The sequence below is a fragment of the Stigmatopora argus genome, chromosome 8, assembly GCF_051989625.1.
Source record: "Stigmatopora argus isolate UIUO_Sarg chromosome 8, RoL_Sarg_1.0, whole genome shotgun sequence".
NCBI classification, from domain to species: domain Eukaryota; kingdom Metazoa; phylum Chordata; class Actinopteri; order Syngnathiformes; family Syngnathidae; genus Stigmatopora; species Stigmatopora argus.
The window spans coordinates 12,613,511-12,627,046 of record NC_135394.1 but is presented as its reverse complement, the minus strand read 5'-3'; the positions used below and the strand labels follow the sequence as shown (position 1 = coordinate 12,627,046).

At 40.9% G+C, this 13,536-nt stretch overlaps 1 protein-coding gene across 2 annotated transcripts in view; it reads right to left on the bottom strand.

Annotated features, from left to right (window-relative positions):
• The window catches only part of tle5 (TLE family member 5, transcriptional modulator), a 31,540-nt gene extending 18,452 nt beyond the window's left edge, over window positions 1–13,088 (bottom strand). For both annotated transcript variants that reach the window (XM_077607400.1, XM_077607401.1), the window contains exon 1: window positions 12,364–13,088. In XM_077607400.1, the coding sequence (XP_077463526.1) occupies window positions 12,364–12,390 (27 nt within the window). In that variant the 5' untranslated portion in view covers window positions 12,391–13,088. The remainder of the gene's footprint in view (window positions 1–12,363) is intronic.
• Between the last annotated feature and the right edge of the window lie 448 nt (window positions 13,089–13,536).

Here is a 13,536-nt window from a genome sequence, read left to right as displayed (position 1 = left end):
TTAAACGACTATAAAATAAAGACCAATACAAGGCCTATCTATGTATCCTTTACAACTGGCAATTGACAGTCAAAGAAGGAGTTGCCATTACATGCAGAAACAAAAGTCCACACGCACACACAAGAAAAAAAAATCAAGCAGTTGCTTGGAGACGCTGGTCTGTAAAGCCAAATAAGCTTTTCCATTATCTCTCCGGACTGTACTGGCGAGGAACAAACTCATCAAACAGCGCCGCGGCTATTTGGTGCTGTGCCACGCTGAGCATGTGTCAACACAAGGCACTTAGCTGCAGGCAGCCTCACACATCACGCTGCGATAACTGCTCCCTGCACTGCTTGGCTTTTGCATACCGGGTGTGTGTATTTGTGTGAGAGTGTTTCCATACAGGTTGGCCTCAAGGCTGGAGTTGCTGCCCCAGATCTTCTTTCCACCAAGTAAGGCAGTGTGTACAACCATTTTAAACACCAACTTTGCCTGTGTGTGTGTGTGTGTGTCTGTGTGTGTGTGTGTGTGTGTGTGTGTGTGTGTGTGTGTGTGTGTGTGTGTGTGTGTGTGTGTCTGCGGTCAACAGCCCCAGGAAGAGCTTTGCACGCAAATTTTTGGTGCTACACCGACTAGATGTGAGGCTCTATTTTCATGGGAAGTCCAGTTTGGCAGACAACTCTGCACCAAGCTGAGCGTTCCAGCATAGCGATGTGAGCCTAGGCCGGTTGGAATGAAAACTTTGGGGTAAAAAAAAAAGTTCTCATCTCATTTTCTGAACCGCTTTATCCTCACTACGGTCACGGGGGGTGCCGGAGCCAATCCCAGATGTCTACGGGCCAGATTTTGGGGACAGCCTGAATTGGTGGCGAGCCAATCGCAGGGCACAAAGAGACAAACAACCATTCACGCTCACACTCCTACCTAGGGGCAATTTAGAGTGTCGCATCATTTTGTGCGGCCCGAGAAAGTAAATCATGAGTGCCGACTTTCTGTTTTAGGATCAAATTAAAATGAAGAGTATAGATGTATATTAAATTTCCTGATTTTCCCCTTTTAAATCAATAATTGTAATTTTTTAATTTTTTCTGTTTTTAGTTCAAAAATCATGTTGTAAAATCTAAAAATATATTTAAAAAAAGCTAAAATAAACATTGTTTTAGATCTATGAAAAAGAATATTCCAGTTCTTTTAATCAATTTATTTAAAAAAATCTAAATATTATATCTAAAATGGTCCGGCCCACGTGAAATCAAGTTGACGTTAAAGTGGCCCGCGAACCAACCCGAATCTGACACCCTTGTCTTAGACCTTCAATGCTAAGTCCACCCTAAAACTAGAACGATTTCCGGTCTCTCTCAAATACATGTTTTCCAAATGGGCTCGAAATTCAGATGAAAAAAGAGATATTTTTAGTAATCAACATGGTTATAGTTGACATCCCGACATGATTTTAGGTTGCTAATAAGGTTGGGAGAGATTTGAATGAATGAATTGTTCAATACATGCAATTGACTCCACCATTACGTGGTCACAGAAATCCCTGGAAGCTGTCTATGTAACACTGTGCCTCTGGCCAAAACAAGATGCTCGACAGGAGCCGAGTGGCAGATGGACAACATCATGTGAATGAAATACTGTCGAAATACAGCGGTGTGCCATCTGCTGTGACCGAAAAGGTGGCTACATGCAGTAGGAGCCAAAAGGAAAAATGGTGAAATAAAGAAACACCGTGGCTGGCTTGGATAGTAAGTATTTTGAATGCCAACATCCAGTGGTGCACGTGTATGCGAAGAGAATACACGTTGTGTCGTGTGTGTTATGAGTTTGTGTATATGGGGAACAAATATTCACTGCCGTGAGTCATGCAGCCCACACAGCCTCTTCCTCACATGCCCAATTTGCATAGCGCACACACACACACACACGCTCAGGCAGCACTTTAAATGTAGGACAACCTCTAATTCGATTCTGCCCCGCTCCTTTGAGACGTAATTAAAGCATTAAAAAGCTTTGTGCACCGGCAAGGCAATTGAGACAGTCTTCGGTGAATAAATGGGATTCGTCGTTTTCAGGAAATTACTGCCCCACCTTCCTTCCTGTTCCACCTGAACCCCACGCAAAGGCACAGACACAAAAAAACCCCTATCCTCGATTCTTCACCCACTCTTATCCGTGTGAAATCGACTTAAAAATGTTGTCGTTACCCAACTGAATAGTTAACAAAGAGAATGGAAGGAGATTAGGGCAGATACACAAACAGGGTACCAGCAGGATGGATTGGAAAAACATCCTTTTCCAAATAAATCCTACCTAAGCGTAGCGCGAGTGTTGGGATCGTATTTCCTGGAGCACTGCCTTGCTGTTTACATCTCACTTGGTGTTGTGTTTCTGTGCCTGTGTTGGGGGCGGGTGGCAGGAATTGTAAGCACTGGCTAATGACTAGATGTTATCTCACTCCCACCTCTTTAAAGGACTGCAGAAGATCTACACAGAGTGACTAATAATTGGCTGTGTTTTGTTTGTGAGCTACAAGGCTATTTTGTTGCAGGCGATAGCAACGATCCGGTCAAGGACGGCACAAATGCCCCCATTTTCTGCATTCGTTTAATGGTTCAGGCGTGAAAGTAGAAAAACACATGGATACCAGAGTATTAATAGGTCATGTAAATATAAGTACAAAACACCAAAACTGGAATAGAATTTTACACGAGCGTATGATTGGGCTCGCTGATCTAAAATAGGACAGCTCCCTTTTAAAAATTGGCTTTGATTATTTTCCTAACTGGTAGTTTTTGTTGTTGTTGTTGTTTTTTAACCATGTAGTCTACAATTAATTGTACATTAGCATTGGACTAAAACATCAATAATCAGATTTTTTGAGGGACTGTTCAAAATCTGTTATAACCCTCAAATGGTTGATTAAATATGAAATGGCTGATCCCCGAGATCAATCAAAACAATTTTATCGATCTTTGATCTCAGTCTTGAAATAGACAAGTTTTAACAGCGCATATTCTTCCAAATCCAAGGTGATATGTCTGCCATGTCCAATCTGAGTGATGAAAGGGAGCAAGAATGTTCCTTCCATCAGCAGTATGCATCCCGACAAGAACAAGGCCATAGATGGAATTGATTAAGCTTTTCAGGGTTAAGCGTGGAAATGGAAATTTACCAGAATATGAGACCAGATCATGCCACCTTTAGATTTAGTGAGAAAGCATGATTTTCATTAACAAGAGTTCCCTTGCATGCACTTTTCTTTGGACTAAAAAGCTTTTTCATTGGTAAATTTTACAGCCAGGATGTGGTTTAGGTTTACTGTAATTATGACAGAAGATTCGCATTTACTGCAGAGCCCTGACCCACTCGCAATATGTGAAGATGTGCGGTAAAGAGTACTTTTTCCCCCTAAGTAGATTTATTTCCCCATATACAGACGCTCCCCTACTTACGAACATTCAACTTACGAACAACGGTACATACGAACATGTCTGCAAATTGCGTTTAAGTCGAAAAATGTTCGTAAGTCCAATTTTGTATTTTTTTCCGAGTAGTGCTTCTTTCCGCCGCTAATACGCCTGGCGCTGTGAGGGCTCAGCTCACCCAGCATCTACCTTCTTCGTTGCAATGCGAAAGTACGTGAACGTATCTCAAATGCGCAAAGAACCTTTTTCATTTGTATCATTAAATATCTCATGCATCCATTATTGAATATGGTTGGTAAAAAGCGAAAGGCTCATTTGAAACGAGTGGCAATAATAACAAAGCTTGATGCGCGTGAGAGTTTCACGGCCATACAACTTGAATCGTTCGACCGTCAGTACCATTTATAAACAGAAAGATCGAGCAGCAGGACCCAAATATTGAACGTTGCACAAAGTTTGCAAATCAATTGAATGATGCCATACAGTGCTACCGCATCATTTATGATGAAAAAAAAGAAGAAAACTGTGCAATTGTCGTTAGATCGCTTCTTTCGGCCAGTTTCTAATACATAAATCTCTCTCTATACAGTACTGTACATATTCTCTCCATTTTATTAAATGTTTTTTTCAGTACAAACCAATGCGTGTTACTTATACAAGTCTTAAACATACAAATGCACTTATATAAACCTTCAATATACTTATATAGGCCTTAAACATAAATTATAATACAAAATATAGCACTGAATCAACTTACAAACAAATTCAACTTATGAACAATCGCTCGGAACCTAACTCGTTCGTAAGTAGGGGAGCGTCTGTACATTCATTTCATGATCCAGCTCTTGCGGGACGGGATGTCATGGTTTAGTATTTTGACAACAATAGATGTTCAATCCATTTGAACTGGATTGAACTGATTTAGCTCAAATGGATCAGATGTCTTTGCCGTCAAAGATAGCCAATGGGTTAATCAAAGTGGTAGAATTAGATTAGATTAACCTTTATTCATAGTCCATTGTTAAGATGTAATAGTTGTAATCCTACTTGGTCATCTCCTTCCATGCCTGTGATTCTAAATTGTCAGCTGAGAATCATACTGAATAAAAATTAGGCACTTGGACCTCTAGTGTACACCCATCTAAGTATAGCCTCATGCAAAACATCAACTGCTGCTTCCAAGAACCAAGGGTAACTCAGCTGCTTCAAGTATGTGTGTGTTCGTGTAAAATGTGTGTAACATGTGTGTGTGTTGAGGCTGAGGTAAAGGATTGTTTGTGTCTTCAGCCGTTCTGGACAGGGGCTTTGGAGCGCAGAGAGCCTAATCCTGTTTGGGCCAGGAATTTGATTTTGATTATTATCTCTCACGGACCAAGCCGAGGCTTAGCCCAATTTCCCCTGCCCCCTGAAGGCCCCCCCTCCTCACACACACCTCCCCTCACAGCCCGGCAGAGTTGACCTCGTTAAGATGCTTTAAAGAGGATTATTCTACTTTTATCACTTGGAGTGAGGTGCCCTTGCAAACACAGACTTGGCACGGCTCGGCTCGCCTCCCCACTCGGCGCAACTATCTTGACCCCGCGTGCAAGGCCAGCCAAGCGTGCAGTAAAAACACACACAAACATGACACTCATGGCATGCTGCCCTGGAGACACGGATGCGCCAAAGAAACATACACACACACACATCCACAGATGTAACAAGGTGGCTGTGGGGAGGCATTTAATAGCACAAACCACACGCGCATGCGGTTGCGCACATACACGTGCACGTACGTACATGGGGAAAAAAGTGCAGCAATTGCAGAGGCGAGGGAAATGGGCAATTTGTCAAGAGTGAGGAGGGAAAATGGTGAGGCAGGACCGGGTCGAGAGTTTGGAGAGCATGTCTGAGATTAAAGCCAGACGTGTGGAGGGGTGGGGGGTAGGGGTTAAGATTACACCCCGTATGGTTGTGCGGATGATTGATGTCTGCTTGTAAAAGCAAGGTTATTACTCACAACAACCCGCAGGGGAGGACTGGCAAGAGGCACGAAAGATTAGACTCAAACTTTGCAGCAAAGTGACCAACGTGATGACAACAAACAGATACTGTAGAAAGACGGATGGATATTTATGGACACCATCTCTTTCTTTTAAAAAAATGTGGCTATACAAAAAGGACAGAACCTTTTTGGTTAACATTTATAAATGCTAAGCGGAGTGATGAAATATATTCGAATTACTAAACTACTGCGAGTGCCACAGGCAGGAGTTTCAGCTGCATTTAGGGGTCAATTCCAGCAGTCGTTTTTACTTTAAATAGCTACCGTCCTCTCGTGTTCATATCTACCGTATTTTCACGACTATAAGGCGCACATAAAAGTCTTAAATTTTCACCAAAATAGACAGGGCGCCTTATAATCCAGTGCACTATTTATATATGGACCAATACTAAAATTGTTATCACGATAAAATAAAATAAATCAGTTGATAGGGTACACCATCCTCTACAGCTCTCACAACTACGGCAAGCAGTCCCCGACTCTACTATTTTCCCCGTAGAAAAAGTACTGCGCAGTGACTGCTGGGATATGTAGTTCTTTTGTCAATACACCCAATGGATTGTGGCCTGTATACATCGACATCAACACAGCTTGACGAAGCATGGAAAGCAGCGTTGGAAAAGTTACGCTAGCTACTATTTGCGAATGGATTGTGGCCGTCTGGACGAACGTATAAAACTCAGCATTTTCGATGTCTCATTTTGACAATTGTTCAATTCGGACACAGAAAGAGGACTTTGATGGATTTGTGGGTGATGATGACGTGAGTACATTGTAAAATGGCTAAATAAAGTACAACTGAACTCAGTTTTGCTTCCGTTGCCTTTTTAAAAACGTGTTTTTAGCATGTGGGTGTAGCGTGTATGTTTAAGCTGGTGTATGTTTTGCCATGCCTGGCTGCGTCTATAAAAACGGTGCGTCCTTTGTGTGTAAATTACAGAAATAGCACTCGTTATTGACACTGCGGCTAAAAATACGATGCGCCGTATAGTCGTGAAAATACGGTACTCTCTTACTATTTGATAATGTGATTGCCTAATTAATGAATTGAGATTTGGGTGACTCGGGGGTTCAGCCTACAGTTGCATTTTGAAAAATGTGGCCCAGCTCCGATTTAAATCCAAATAGGAAAGTAGCAAAAATCTGTCCTGAAGTTTTCTGCTTCCACGCGACTCGTTTTCTTCAGACCACCAAAATAGTGTCTATAAAGTTTGTTTACTCTTTTCCAAATTGCTCAAATCCTTATAAAATAAATTAAGATGAGTGGCATAGTTGTGAATGAACTGAAAGAGTTTTAAGTTTTAAGAATTAATAGTAATTTTGAATTTGTCCTATCCCATAATCGCCCAAGCGTAGTACCCATTTTGACAACTGTTAGATGAAACACAAGCCACCGTGTGATCATTTGTTAGTGACTTAGCGCGTGTAAAAATATCTTTAGATCATCACACTATCTGCATCAGTGAAGACATCATTATCCAATCGCATGTGGCAGCCTCATCTTCCCGTATTCTGAATTACCCGGACACAGGAAGTAGACAAACAAACAAGCGAGGATGTCGTCGACTTGCTGCGAATCCTGGCGGAGTCTGAATGACTTCACGGGGATGAAGCAACACATTGTTCCAGTCGGGGCCTTAGCGCTCTTAGGCGGACAAACAGAGCAGCTAATTCTCTTGTCTGCTGCCATGCGGTGCGCCCTTGTTTTGTGTTGAGGCAGAGGTCTAAGGGGGGGCTCTGGTGGGGTTCAGGCCAGCTGGGCCAATCAAGCAACCCCTGTGGAGAGCTTTGTTCCTGCCCAGCGCGCTGTTCTGCACCGGTGAAGGTTTGGCTCAACTCACCACCTCCACCAATTTACCTCCCCCACTGCCATACTCCCCACGGTGAATCAGCGGCTGCATACTGATGCAGCAGGTACAAGCAAAAAATAAAAAAATAAAAAAAAATAAAAAATACCACACTAAATGAGCACTGAAATACAGACGCGAGTGATGAATCGTTTAATTTCGGAACACTGTCATGTAAACAACAAAAGGCTATTCTGCAGATATAAAGGCTGCCAGTTGCTTTCTCCCGTCTTCCTCCACATCAAAATGCAGATGCAAGCAGCACATTCATATTTCCAGAAAATGGCAACGTTGGCTGCTTTTTTATGAGTCCCTTTGGTGAAAAAAGGGAAATCATACAAAAGATGCATATGCTTTCAGACTAGTAATTTTATAGAAATATTTTTTTCTCTAGAGGCCCTTACCACATAAAGTGTGAAATTAAAAAAATATACATTATGTTTTACATTTATATTTAACAACACCTAGCATTTTTAGGGCCAAAGGGTGCTTCTTTAGCCTAATAATTACTAGGACATTAAGTATGACTAAATAGTAATTCGCAGTTTGTATTTAGGGAATTTGAGCAACGATTTAAATGGTAATTATCACTTACCTTCTGGGCGACCAAAAGACCGGCGACCAAAAGACCAGCGACCAAAAGATCGGCGACCAAAAGACCGGCGACCAAAAGACCGGCGACCAAAAGATCGGCGACCAAAAGACCGGCGACCAAAAGACCGGCGACCAATCGACCGTGTACCCCCTAAACTAGTCACTGAGGTTAAACACTATTTGGCATCCATTGCACTGGATTTGTGCTATTTTTCCATTGCTGCTTAAACATTGTATGCAAAAATAGGCGGTTAATTCAAAGAAAAGATCACATACAATTCTTCAATATTTTTGTTCCCATATCGTTATAAATACAAATCAGGCCCCATCCCGTCATCTTCAATAAAACTGAAAAAAAAACCGCAATTAGCCATGTTTCATGCAAATTTTTTGGTGCATTACTCATCCTGTTTTTGCACATCCAATATGATGCCATTGCAATCCCATCTGCACAAAAGGAGTACAAGTCTTGGGGTGTATTTTGTTGCTCTAATTGAGTCCAAGGCGGTGACGCCCCTCTCATTCAAGCCATCCTTGACAAAGATCAACATCACCTGTGACCCGTGTCGTCAACTTGGCTAGTCAAAAGCAAGCCCCCTGTTGGATGGGGAGGTGCACGCTTGTCATGCTAATCAGATGGCCTAACCTTAATGACCTAGACATCTGCTGGCTAGCGTGTGTCAACCCCCTCCCCATTCAATTTGCCCCTCATCCCCTCCCCGGACACACACACACATACAAAAAGAAGATAAGACCCTTGAGGCTGCTAAGAATGTGTATGTGTGTATCCTTGCAAGAATTATCAACGAGTTTATTCCTACAAGCTGCAAACACACACCACGAGGGGTACGCACACATAAAAGCGAGGTGGGTGGGGGTTGTCTAATGGGCGAGACAGGGGACCACCGGAATTAAGACCCCCTCCAACACAGCCGGAAGTTTCACGTAATGCTCAAGGATGCAGTGTTAATTGAAGTGGTCTTTATAATACCCCTAACTCTCCTGTGTATGTGTCTATTTTAAATGCGACATTTTGACTTTTTGTGTCTTATATGGTAGAATAAATAACAATGTAAGGATACATCAATCTGGATATATCCACTGGCAGAGGAATATTTAATTTAAATTGATGGAAACGCAAAAATCAATCATATTTTAGATATATATCAAATGTTTCAGCATTAAAATTGTCCCCAAAATAGTTAATTGCATTAGTGCAATGCTCCTGATTTTGTTAAACGCGTGCATAATATTGGAATAAATCGAGGAAAGGTCACTGAATCAAATTATGGCAGACTTTGAAATATGCAAATATCGTCCTCAGAAAAAAAAATCGCTAATGCATTGTATAGTTAAGAATTTGGTCATTTGTAACAAAATTGAAAACCTGCACCAAAATGTCAAGATGTATTATGACATGTTTAAAATGCATGTCAAAATGTCGGTTTAAAAATGTAAACCCCTATTAATTAATGGGCTGCCATGGACGGCGATGGACTACAATTTTTTTATTTATTCAACCAATAGCACGAGTGCATTCCGCTTCGCTATCCTTCAACTTTGGCACTTTTTTTCCACTACTCCACAGGCATGCCACAAGCAGCTTTGTTGAAGCTGCATTAGGATTAATCAAGAGAAAAAAAAGCCAACAATATGCCAAATGCTATCAAGTGGGTCAGTCTTCAAAAGAGGCTTTTTCCATCACCACTGCTATTAATCCAATGAACTGTGTCTGTAACCTGCGAGTAGAGCGGATTATTCAACTAAATTCATCGGGTGGGGGGGGGGGTGTAATGTTGTGTGAGTCCATCCATGATGACACACCATCTTTTCGAATACACTTACGAAATTGAAATACTCCAACTCGTGGAATAATTTCCACACAAAGATAAAAAAAATGTCTGTTTGAAATATTAAATGGAGGAATAGTAAGGAATTTGTCGAGAGGATTTCTAATTAATTCAAAGTCAAGAGTAGCAAAACTCCCATTTTACGCAACTTAACCTCCATATGACTTTGGAGACATTTCTTCCCTTGTAAATGTCATTCAAAATGCCAGATTTTCATAAAAAGGTGACCTCATGATGCCTAAGCATGCCTGTACGCTAAAGACTGACTTATCTTGACATGCTTATCTATATGAATGTCACGCATGCAGCTCATCTACAAGCCTGTGTGACAAGCGAGGTGGCACACGCACCAACAGGTTCGTTGAGGACCAATGACAGATTAGAATAGACTTCATTCCTCGCTTTCATTTTTTCAACCCGAGACTCAAAAAGTCCACAATCAAGTCGGTGGTATTCTACATTTATAGCAAATACACATTTTCATTCGATGTAAAGAAGCTGTTGACCAATAAAATGAGATACATTTTGGGAAACTTTGTATTACACCTCAAAATATGAAGAACATTTGGAAGCATTTCCACTGCAAAGTTGTGGATTTTCTGTCTTTCTTTCGTTATTAAAGTTCCAAGTGGGCCAACGTCAACAATGCATTCGTTTGATTGGTCAAAACAGAAGCATCATTTTCATGCAGCCCGGCATGCAAGAAGTCTTTATTATTCTTATTCTTTATTTATTTTTTGATGTCGAGTTGTACTAGGCAGCACGTGGTTTGCACGTTGGCCTCACAGTTCTGGGGCCAATGGTTCGATCCCAGGTCGGTCTTAACTGTGAGGAGTTTGCACGTTTTTCCGGGGATTGCGTGGGTTTTCTCCGGGTAATCCAGCTACCTCCCACAACTTCTTACCTTTGTTGCACTTAATATGTAGTCATAGTGACTAAACGTACTACGCCTGCACGCCTACTACTGAAATGGTAAAACCATTGGCAGTGGAAATGCACATTTTTAGTGTATAACACCAAAATGTTATCCTATTTTAACGCAGCATTAAATCAACTAGACATCAGCATGGCTGCTTCCATTATGTTTTAAATCAGTTTCACTAATGAATTATGAGACAGCATATTAACATTTCACAAGTAAAAGAGTACATATTGTTTTGTTTGAGTGACATGCAATGAAAAGCAATTCCATATGAAAAATTGAAGAATAAGGACAAAAGTAACGTATGTAAGAAAAGACAGAAATAGCAAGTTTGTATCAAACTTTTTTTTTCTGATTTTGAATTGCATTGAATTGAATGCCTTTGTTGTTATTATACAAGTACAATGAGATTGAAAGCTTAAATTTAAAGTGCACAGATAAGTAGGCATAAAGAAACAATATATAAAAATTAAACACTATAAAAACGAAATGAGGAGGGCAGCCCTTCGGATGAGTGGTTAGCGCGTTGGCCTCACAGTGGGGGACCTGGGTTCAAATCCAGGTCGGTCCACCTCTGTGGAGTTTGCTTGTTCTCCCCTGCGGTGGGTTTTTCACCGGGCACTCCGGTTTCCTCCCACATTCCAAAGACATGCATGGTAGACTGATTGGACACTCTAAATTGCCCTTAGGTGTGAATGTGACTGTGAATGCTTGTTTGTCTCCTTGTGCACTGCGATTGGCTGGCCACCAATTCAGTGTGTCCCCCGCCTCTGGCCCAAAATCAGATGGGATAGGCTCCAGCACCCCCCGCGATCCTAGTGAGGATAAAGCGGTTCAGAAAATGAGATGAGAAAAATGAACATATGGTGAGAGACCTCCAATCTCTTATTAGAACTAGTTTGAAAATGGCCCTTCTCATCTAGTTGGCTGCCATTTACGCTGTTTGATGTCCAATCCATTTCAACTATGATACACTCAGATGGATTGGACATCTATCACTGTCGAAGCAGCCAATGAGGAATCAGAGAATACACCAGTTGCAACATGTATACAAAAAAAGCAATGAACACATTGGTTACCAAATGAGAGCTGTCCGTCCTTTTTTTTGAAGCCTGCCCTTAGGGTTAGAAATGTGAACACTAGCCAATCACAGGGCATTGACATTGAAAGAAAGACAAAAAAAATCTGTAAATGTTTAAAAACCTGTTAATAAGTTTGCTTTTTGAATGGAAAACTAAACAGCAGCTTGAGGAGACATCCTGCAAGAGCACAAGCAAACTTAGATTTGACCTTTAACAAGGCAGATTAGTAACCTGACAAAAAGTACCGCCCAATTTCATACAATGTATTAAAAAAAACATATATATGCATTTTTTTCCAACTACAACAAAGTATGATCTCACTTACAATTAAATGGCCGACCGACGGTAGATTGAACGCTAAAGTCTTAGTCGCTGTTACCATGGCAACGCAAGATTTCGGGTCTCCAATTGTAAAATACGTCCAATAAAAATGAAGCACTGACATTGAAACACATTTTAATCTACACAACCTCCAAACTTGATGGAAAAAATATATTTGGCTATATTTTTTTTGTTTGGACTATTTCAAAACAATTTGGAGCATCGTTGAGAAATCCAAATAGCAGATCTCGCACATATTTTTAAAAGAGACACGTTAAATAAAAATGACTTACTGAGTGTCTTGATTGTGGAAACATCATGTCAGTCCCTTGAAGATGTCTTTTCCCCCTCGAGAAGAAAAAGCCTTGTTGATATTTTTCCTTTGTGCCCCCCAAAAATGATTTCAAGTGGAGCTGTCCAGCGTCTCACTCGCAGCTAGTCAACGAGACAAAACCACCCCCCAAAAAACAAAACAAAAAACACCCCCTACCTCCAGTACAAAATCTCGATTTTTGACTTTAGATCGCTCTTGAAGTCATTCTTAAAGCTACCAAGCAAGCATCAAAGCTAAGCTAACCTAACCCCCCCTCCTAAAAAAAGCTGTCACTCAAAAATTATTCATCGCTCGGGAGGACATTTGGAATGACGCTTTGCAGTCTCTGTCACTTTGTTAGAAAAAAATTAAATAAACAAACAAAAAAATACCATCGGTCGATGAAACCAAGTCGGACAAGTTTGCTGGGTGCAAAACGTGATGGAAAAAAAAGGACAAAATGTCTGCTCGTTAGTTCAATCCCGTTTTTACGTCCCAACTCGCGAGAGGAAGAAGATGTCACAAAACAGTGAAGCGACTGACAAAAAACAGTCGGAAACTTTGTCAGAGGCTGCACAAAAGGCTTTTTCCCCCAAATAGTCGTCTGATTCTTCGGGTTGGGGACGCGAAGTGGAGTCGTGTGCGCGTGTCTTGTATCGACGATGGCGACGGGCTGCTGCTATGTTGTGCAGCCTGGTTGGCAGCCTGCACGCCCCTCATAGAAATATGTCGACTAGATGGGGCCCGGAAGAGGGTAAAGTGAACAACAGATCTATGTGGCATAGCTCTATACACAAACCCATTTGCACATGTCTGAGCAGATGGGGCCACCTGCTGGAAATGTAAACAACGTATAGAAAAAATATTTTTAACCCTTATGTATGCACAAATTGGGGTTTTCTTAAATGTTTTTATTATAAATGTATAGGATATTGATGTCAAAAATTGCAGCTCATGGGATGCTATTTAGAAGCCCCCTTTTGATATCCTGTTGTAGTTAGGGTTACCTACCTGTATTTTTCCAGAATATTTTTTAAATAAAATGAATTAATTGGATATATTTTGGGGTTAAATATATTATTTTAATATAATTTTAAAAAAGGGATTAAAAAACATTTATGTATAATATAATAAATTTATATAATATTTAATA